The sequence below is a fragment of the Thermobia domestica genome, chromosome 12 (genome assembly GCF_964235325.1).
Source record: "Thermobia domestica chromosome 12, izTheDome1.hap1.1, whole genome shotgun sequence".
NCBI classification, from domain to species: domain Eukaryota; kingdom Metazoa; phylum Arthropoda; class Insecta; order Zygentoma; family Lepismatidae; genus Thermobia; species Thermobia domestica.
The window spans coordinates 142,286,122-142,296,251 of NC_137465.1; the positions used below are offsets into that span (position 1 = coordinate 142,286,122).

At 36.0% G+C, this 10,130-nt stretch overlaps 1 protein-coding gene across 1 annotated transcript; it reads right to left on the bottom strand.

Annotated features, from left to right (window-relative positions):
* Positions 1 to 1,027: 1,027 nt before the first annotated feature.
* LOC145666698 (uncharacterized) lies at positions 1,028 to 9,631 on the bottom strand. Its single transcript, XM_081734193.1, has 5 exons — positions 9,438 to 9,631; positions 7,841 to 8,066; positions 6,005 to 6,246; positions 4,439 to 4,598; positions 1,028 to 2,540 (listed from the first exon to the last, which is right to left on the bottom strand). Exons 1-5 carry the CDS (start codon positions 9,522 to 9,524, stop codon positions 2,311 to 2,313), a joined length of 945 nt encoding a protein of 314 aa, XP_081590319.1. The 5' UTR covers positions 9,525 to 9,631; the 3' UTR covers positions 1,028 to 2,310.
* Positions 9,632 to 10,130: the final 499 nt, after the last annotated feature.

Here is a 10,130-nt window from a genome sequence, read left to right on the forward strand (position 1 = left end):
CCTGGTTGAACAATACCGGCCTATGTGGGATCAATGTCGGCCCATCTAGATCTGCCCCATACCCACATCGTCGTTCGAGCTCCCTAGTTGACCTATGTGGGATCTATGTTGAACCACCCAGATCTTCACTGAACCCATATCTTCGTTCTAGCTCCCATAGTTGATCGATGTGGATCTATGTGGGATCCATGTCGGCCCATCTAGACCTTCCCTATACCCACATCGTCGTTCTAGCTCCCTGGTTGACCGATGTGGAATCTATGTTGAACCACCCAGATCTCCTCCATACCCACATCGTCGTTCTAGCTCCCATGGTTAACCGATGTAGCTCTATATGTTCATTGTAAAAAGAACGGAGCTATTCAAATGTATTTGAATCGCCCAGTACTTTTCACAAGGAACATAGAATAGGCGACATTTCTGATCGTCCAGCTTCTATACACAATTGCGAAACGTACGAGCTCAGCCTATTTCTTTTCACACTAAATGATTAAATATGAAAAGTTTTATTCAAACCTGAGTGCGGATATGTTCTTTTGTATTGCATGTTGTAGATCTGGGTTGGACCCATATAGAGCTACATCGGTTAACCATGGAAGCTAAAATGACAATGTGGGTATGGGGAAGATCTGGGTGGGAGATCCCACCCACATCGGTAAACCAGATGTGACCATATAATTTTTACAGATTTAACACCAGATGGATATGTCACCATATCAGATTTGAATAGGGCCATGTACTGCATCTCTGGCGCACGCTACATGCTTGTCCACCATTTTGGATTCAAGTTATGTTTTTCTAATGAAAATAATAGAAAATGACATCGGATACATCTGACATTTTTTCAAAATGTCACTGGTGCAAGTAGTTTTGCCGCACTTCTATCTATGGCGGATCCAAGAGGGCGGTCGGACATTTAGCGTGTTTCAGAGATGCAGTATTTAGACTAAACAAAACAGTATATAATAAAAACATTTTCAGATTGAAGTATTCACATTTTTATTTTTTTTAAAAAATAATTAAAATAAAATTTACACAAAACATATTCCCTAACTTTTTTTTTTATCGTGAACTTCACTCATTGCATAGAGGTATATATTGTACAATTGTTTTGCTGTTTCCAACATAACGAATGGAAATAAATACTTTTAAACACGTAACTTATTATCATTAATATAGAAACAACATAAAAAATGAGTGAATCTTCTCTTGCATCAACTTAATAGTTACCAAACGTTGACACTGTCTTCACCATTTTGTTTCATTCCATATGAAGAGTTCGCAGGAAGGACTATGAAGGGCACGTTTTAAAATGCTCAGAAAATTCTTTCTCAGCACCAAAATGTATAATTAAGATGGTGAAAACACGTCGTAATTCGCTCACGTGTACATTCGCGAGTGGACTACGCCCTGTTTTCACCAACTATTTTGCATCTTTTGGTGTGGAGAAAATATTTTTTGAGCATATTCAAAATGTGACCTTCACTGTTCTTAACGCGTACTCTTCATATACATCATTGTTTCCTTCCACTGAAGAAGGAACCAGCTCTTGTTCCGCGACGTGTGGAAACTATTTAGTTTATTCAAAAAAGGGTTCACTGATAAGTGGCTATTTTCCTGACCCTTATGTCAATATATCATATGTATAATAAAATTAAACACGTAAAAATCATATACACTCTACGTCAACAAAAGCCACTGTAAATAAATTTATTTCAAACATTGAATTTTTCCGCTACACATCCCGACTAGGGAAACTAATATATAATTAAAGAAACTATGCAGATAATATTTATCTTTCTACTTAACCTGAAATAATTTAGAGAAAATTTAGGAAGTTCTTTTCTTCTGTAAATTATTAGTTTCCCATAAATTTTAACTTCTCAAAAGTTTTTTTTTTTTTAATCCCACTGTAAAATATCCGTTAATTCGCACACTGGTCTGTAGTGTGGACTCATCCCTTACACTTACACAGACAGCACGGAAGTTCGGAAAGCTCATTATATTCAGTAAAATATGCATGCCACTATAAAGTTTTAATTTGGATAGGTTCTTTGCAGTAAAATACAACATAAAACTTATAAAAATGTATCACTAGGAAATATTTCTGCAAATTAGCGAACTGAAAGTTACTGTGATAAATTAAAAAAAAAACTATTAATAACGGTTACTTTCATGAAGTTTATAATTCTCTTGTACTTTAACATATTATTGTCTACTATTTTATTTACAATAAGACATTTCGTTCATATAAGTTTGTTTATATCGGACACGCTGCTGAGGGTTGACCACAACTAGCCGCGGGACCGATCACCCCACGGCTTTCTCTCCGGGGCGACTCTGCAAGGTGAATTCAAGTGGTCCTTGGACTCTTGCGGGTTCCCCGCGGAACGACTGTGCATCTTCCCCTAAGTCTTGAGCCTGTTCTCTTCTCCGATTACATCTATAGCCATCCCAATCTCGTGAACCACTTAAGACTTTCCCAATCCGTCGGACAATGTCGCTAGTTTGTATATCAGGAAATCGGAGTTGTACTGCTCCTGAAGAAGAAAAAATGGTAAAAATTCAATGCAATAATACTGTATCACCAGAAGGGACTACACATTTAAATAGCAAATGTCATCATTGAGAAATAACAGATTAATTTTGAAGTTACATAAATAAAATTCGAACGAAAATATAACTTTCTCCTAAAATAGAAAGAAACCTTTTATACATTGCACAAAAAACATCCATTGTACGCATGAGCGCATTATTACGTGCTCGAAAGGCTAATCTAACAGGACATTGTCGTTCGGTGTCAAACAGAGGAAGTAGGGAGTGGAAAACGATATGTGGATGGCTCAGAATATCCACTCGTTTCAAGTCAAAAATTGAAAATTCACTTGCACGGTGCGATTGACAGAAAATTACAACTTCTTTCAGAGGCATAAACAAGGAAAACAATGATACCAGAGTTACGAGGACGGGGTATGGGAGATATTACCGCAAGCTTTACTTTTACTAGGATAATGCGAGAATGGCACCTAAACAAAGGATTTCACTGGTAGTAATCCCCCTCCAAAATTCCTAAAAATATATACTAAAAAACGCCATACATCCGAAAGATGAAATTAGACTCTAGTATATATATATATATATATATATATATATATATATATATATATATATATATATATATATATATATATATATATATATAACAAAATTCTTTAGGAACTCAGATCCTGCACAGGCGAATCAGCGACACCATCGCGAATAGGGCTTTTCCTCAGTCTCATCCGTGAACGGCAGAATGCTAGGACCTAAAATTATTAGGGGCCCCGAACTACATCGTGGCGTGAATCTAGTGCACATATCTTGAAGTGAGGTCACTTTATACCTGTTTAAACCATTCCATATTCGTCGCACGACAAAAATCGAAGGATAAATGTGTTGTTTCGACTTCATTAGACTTTTATACGACGCATAGAAATTATATTTACAGTAAAATTTCTAACGGACATCTCAAAATAACGGACAGTTTTCAATTTCCTGGCAGAAATACATTGGGTGCAATGTGAAAATTACTTCTGAATAGCTGACATTCTCAATAACGGACGCGGATACTGAAAACTATTCCCCAGCGTCTATGTAGAACTTCCAACTAACGGACAGCCTGAAATAAAGCTTTGTTATTTTCTTGAATTTCAAGCAATAATAGGCAGGATCGTTAATGTACCGCGCATTGTTGGATGTGATAATCGAACGCAAATGTCTCCATTTATTTGTTTTCAACATGCATTTAGTTTAGTATCCATTTTCAGCAAAAGTTTATTTAATCTTTGTCTATTTGCCTTGCTGCAAGTTGTTAATTTCGAAGAGAGAAAGAGTATTCTGTCCGAACATAATACTATAGAAAAAAAAAAAAAACTGTATTAGCTCATTATTAAACAGAAAGACATTTTGCCTACGTTATGTTGCTTATACGAGTAGTACGTTAAGTTTATACTGTAATTTTTTTTTAATAGCGGACATTTCCCAATAATAGGACAGTTATATTCCCTATTTGTGTCCGCTATACAAAAGTTTCACTGAACTAAATCAAACTTAGTAATTCTTCTGTCAGTCTCGTTCGATCCCTAATCGTAATCAAATGCACAGGAACAGGCTGATTTAAATCATTGTATAACCATGTCGTATGTCTATTATCGAGCGATAAAAATCGAATGGTGTATTCAGGCACTTATACCGTACTTTCTCAATAAATAAATAAATAAATAAATAAATAAATAAAAACGCCTGGGCCCACGTAGACTAGGACTTTTCATTAAATACACATTCCTAATGAGACTTTTCCAGCGATTTTACTCTTACACAAAGAAATCCTGGGATACTACTTTTAAAACTAGACCTGGATGACTTTTGCCCAATGAAATACAATTTGTACATGACGTACCTATAACTACATGGAACAGTTGTAATCCACAAAATTTTTCCTTCCCACGTAATCCGTCAATGCTAAATTTCATTGCGACGTCCCTCGAAAATACTGTCTTCAGAATGGACAATGTCAGTTTTTTGTAGTCCTCTCCACGCCCATTGGAAAGATAATGACACTAAAAACATAGTTAGTACATTACCATATGAAATACAACAGCAATATGAAATAAAATTTTATTTTGTCATCAAGCATTAAAAATTATGTAACATTCGTTCATGCAGTTCTCCATTCTGAACAATCTTCTATATTTTCTGCACAGGTCACTAAATTACACTAAGACTACTTTAAATGATTGCAGATGAAGTCGAGAATTGCTGAGATCGTGTTGCCCGTTTGTCTTACAAGTTCGCTTCCTGCAAAACCGTGACATCATCATAGTCACTGATTCCACTTACCAAGGTGGAGATGGGTGCTAGAGAACTTCAAAGAAAGTATCCAGGACTTCCCGAATTCCCGAAAAGTGAAGGGACTTCTCAATTATTTGCAAAGCGAAGGCTTGGAGAATCCATGCACCTGTGGAAGTTGCCCTTCAACACTTAATTTTTATGAGAACCCGCGGATGGTTGGAAAGGTTGTAGAAGATGGTACCGGTATTGCCAAACAAGGCATAACTGTAGACATGTCTACGACACGAGGAAACCGTATACCATCCTACCTTATGATTTTGTTGAAACACGAAGGTGCTATACAGTGAAAGCAAGATTTTCGAACTAGTATTGCATTGCATTATTATTGGTAGTAGTAGTAGTATTTAAGATCCAATATGGACACCTAAATTATAAGTCCTAAGAATTCACAGTCCAAACTGCTACCGCTAGAGAAATAGTTGATTCGATTTTATTTGATTTGAAAGTGTATTATTAAGAATACGTCACAATCAGCTTTGGATTAAAAAATAAATAAAATACATAAAAATAAAAAAAATACGTCATCTCCAATCCAGTTTGGCTGATGTACCGTACATGTACGCAGCAATGTTATAGGCTCATGACATATCTCATAAAAGAAGTCATACCTGTTCTATATAAAAATGCATGTTAAAAGAATGTGCATTGCGTGCGAAAGGACTCTTCAAAGGCACCGAAAAGCCGAAGTGTAAGTCATTGTCGGCTTACCATCACCTTGTAAAATTAATTTTGTATGCATTGCTGAATTTTGAAACATGCATTTTTGCAATAGAACACCAACGACTTCCTTTATGAGATATGAAGCTGCACTCTCTACGTTGATTGGACAGTGTTTGAATTTTAGGCTTCTGAAATTTATTTTCCCACGCTTTCGACGGCCTGCATCTCCCAACCTATTGATCGGTATGCACATGTCACAAAGCATTTTCTTGTTTCCATGTCAGGTACCCACCCCTACATTGTTTGGTACGCATAATTTTAACAACCTGTACATCCGAAAAAGCATCTGGCCACGAGATCTATTTTTAAAGAATAAAAGTTTTCTTTTTCAAACAATACCTGAAGGATATTTACAAATACTTCGTGTCAATACGAACTTAAGAATACCACTCACCAATTTTGAAGCCATCTCTCTGTCTTTTAAATCTTCTTCTAAATTGTGAACCATAGACAAACTGCGTAAAGGGAGCTTGTCAGCTAGCAGGTTTGCATTTTCTATAGATTGCAAAGCTTCTTTACCACTACAGGGAACTTGGTGCAGCTCATGTATTTTGGCTTCCATTTTATCAACTTTACATTTGAGATGTTTCATATCTAGCTGGATTCTCTGCAGTAACTGGAATATTTTTTCAACGGCTGAAATATCAAAAGAAAGAAAAAAAAGTAAATTAATACAAGACCAAGGAGGCAATGGTACACATTGTTTGAAATATTTTTTATTCTACATTAAGATAGTGTGTGCCGCAACTACCATTAACAAAAGTCATCTAGGTTCTGACCGGCACATAGCTCATATTGACCCTGAAGTCGATACCCACAGCAACATACGGGATGAATTTTAAATCACATATTGATAAAAGCTTCATAATCAATGCATAAACAGTTTTATTTTTATTTTATTTTTTTTAAGTCTATTGCAAGAAAACTACTAATTGCTATTTGAGGGCTTTCCTAATCATTACACCACATTTGGGTCAATTTTATATGTCTGTAGAGCATTTCAAGTGTCTTAATGGAATAAAATAGCCTGCTCGTGTCAATATCTAGGCATTCTACCGTATACGGAAGTTCTGCTGAAAAAGGTTACTGCAAAAACTCCTGTTGCGAGAGAATGCAGTTACATTTGATATTTCAACTTTCAACTTAATGTAGTATAAGAATGATATGCTCCAATGTTTCTCTGCAGAGCCTCCGTATATGGAACAATGTCTAAATATCGATACTAGCAGAGTAACGGTTTCAAATGGGGTGCGAGGAATGCTTAACATTCAAAGAACGTTGATCGCGTCTCTGTGGTGTGACAATTAAGACACCTGAACGGAATTTGCCTAATTTGGGTTCCTTCGAATCTCAGCCAGAGCAACAATAAAAACTTGAGTGTGTGTTGGTAAGCAAGCGAAGAAACCAGGAGCGCCACGAGAGGGCGTGCGTATCGGTGTCGACTTGACAATTTTGTCTGCTACCTGCGCACAGGCAGTAAGAAAAAACAAATGACTAACAAGACGCTGTTTTGTACAAAAATATAAATTTTTCTGTTTCATAGTACAAACTTTATATCGTCAGCCCGTCGGTTTAGCATTCAAAAGGCTGGGAGTTTAATCGCTCCTAACATACGCTTGCCCACAAGCCTCCTCTAATATGGAACAGAATAGTTCCAAAGCAACCATTCCAACAGGATGCGCTGCAAAACAAAATGTGATAAAACTAGAATTACAGATTATATGTTCTGAATTTTAAAGCCAAGAAGTACTTCCATTACGAAAGGAACGCCGGATCTAGAAATACTTTCGGAGGAGATCTTAAACACTAAAGGTTTCACTGTAAAAAGTAAATCTTATTATGATATATATGTTTTAAAATGTAATTAGTACGAAATTTATATTAGTTACACAAAAATCTATTTTTGAGGAAGAGAAGGGTCCGGACTCCTTCCCCCCTTCCTTCGCACGGCTTGGAACATAACAATTTCAATTTCCAAGCATAAGTTTTACCATAATTTCGTTTTTCATTAACAAAAATTGGTGATAATCTCGGAGACTACTAGGTCAAGGCGGCCACACTAAGTGGTCGGAGAATATCGATGCATTGACTACGTGCTACCACACTCTCGAGCTAGCAGGGTTCAAAATGTCTCTAAAGAAGCAATATAGTCTTCATTTTGTTTGGTTATTTAATAATGACGACACATGTAACTAAGCTTAGCAATACAGTTTAATCTTTGGATACTTACTACTGCCAATTCCTAAACGAGCTGATGTGAAGGTACTGTCTGTATCTGCACATGAAGTAGTGGCAACTGACGACGCTGACATTCTGCATGGAGTTTGGATTTGGGAGTGGGATGGTGAAGGTCCGTTTGGACTTTTACGATGTGATGCAGACGAGCAACCTCCGTTTGAATTGTGCACCATAGATGATACGTTTACCTCCGCAGTTCCTCCGCACTCCAAGCGACTCTGAAAGCAAGTAATGAATTTATACAAACATCCAGTTTTTACTAGACTGTTAGGTATACAATAAGCAGGTGACAACTTATGGTTTTAAAAGCATGTTTAAAATGTTACAATGATTACATCCAGTATTCTATCTGTAGGGGGATGGCTGGAACTTCCTCCTCTCTGTTTCTCGAAATACCTCTCAACCTTGGATATGGTGGAAATAAAACCCACTTTTTTGAGCTATTGACGAATTTATCCCCCTCTCCGGAAATCGCAGAAATCGTACATTGATTACATTAACTCACAACGTTAAAAGATACTAACGCTGTTTATCTGCTTGTTTGATCTTGTCCTAAATAGACTCCCTATCATAATTAAATGAATATTTAATGTGTACGTTATTTTTCATTTATTTATTTATTTATTGATGTATACTCATAATAGAACCAATTTAACGACACAGTTTGCATTACGAGCCCGGTTTTTCTGTAGTTAACCATCATGAGAAGATAGCATTTATCCGATAAAAGGGGAAAGTATTAACAACCTCGTTAAAAAAAAAAAAAAAGAACAAAAACAACTAGCAAGCCTTTTCATAGAAATAAATTACTTGAGACTAGATCTGAGTCTGAATGATTTGTTACGTAAGACTTGCTTGAATATAGCAAGTAGCCAATTTTGGACGCCAAATTGAAAAACTTGTTTATAAAAATAAACAAACTAGACATCTTATTTTTAGTTGTTAGGGCTTCTCACTCCAAGCTTGTTGTACACATTACAACAACTACTCTGCACATCTAACTAATAAATTGTTTTCAAGAGGTTCATAAAACATTGTAGGTTACTTCTATCTGTCTACTATTTCAGCCAGCCTTACTTTTGAATGTTTTTCAGACGAAGTAGCAATAAACTTTCTCCAAAATAGTATATAGTTTCACATTTAAGTAACGTCTGCACTGGCATAGTAATACGAAAGAACAGTGTTTCTTTCAGGCCTGTTTTTTTTGCCCCCCCCCCCGGACGAAATGGTTAAAACGTACTGGAATAGAACCAGCAGAGGGAAATATATGGTTTCAGTCCCTCCGAATACTAAGAGTAACCCCCGGAACATTTTTTTCTGAAACAAACACTGCGAAAGAAGGTCAACTCTCTGGCAATAAAGAATCGCCCACGAAATCTTGATAATTTTAACTTTCACACATTTAAAAAAATATATATTTAAAACGCGATTCAATACATAGTCCTATGAAACAAATCAGCTACGAGCTAAACTTTTAATTTGCGTTGAAATTACTATCAAGAGAGATATATATATGAGGAGACAAGCAGTGTTCTTGAACGAAATTATGAATATAAAATATATTTAGCATGAATATAAAATATAATTACCTTTCCGAATAGGTGCTGGGGGACTTGGAACACTACATTCGTTAAAAGTTTCATATGGTCTTTTCTTAGTTCCTGGATATGAGTCATCACTGTCCTCTTCAGACAAATATCTTTGTGGCTTTCTGCGACATCTTCTTGAATAAATTTCTTCGTCAGAAGAATCACTACTAACGTTTGAAGTCAGTAAAACTTTGTCAGCCTTTGCTGCAGCTTTTTGAAATGAATCTGAAATGTTAAAAAATACATATATTCTACAGTTACTGATAAGGGAAAGTAGCTGCGAAATTATTCTTGGCATGAAAACCATACACGATAAGAAAGCAACATGGTTATGGATCTACCCTCAGTTGTGATTTCTTTGCTAACTGTAAAACATTAAATATTAGAATATCCCAAATAAAACAAATCTGTTTACGAACTAAATACTCTTGTTTATGTAAAGTTATTCACGACTGAAATTCGAGAGTAAGAAAGCCTGTAACAGAACTAAGAATAGAAGGCCTAAGAATACTAGCATTTTTATTTTATTTATTTATTTTTTAACTTTATTTAACGTACCTTTGACATTTCCTGCTCACGATAAGATAGTGCAAGGCTGGATTTGGAGAGAGTTATCCAGGCCTTGTCTTTAAGGTACTATATTCAGCATTTGCCTGATTTGACTGAGTATAAGATCCCGGAAAAAACTCTAGC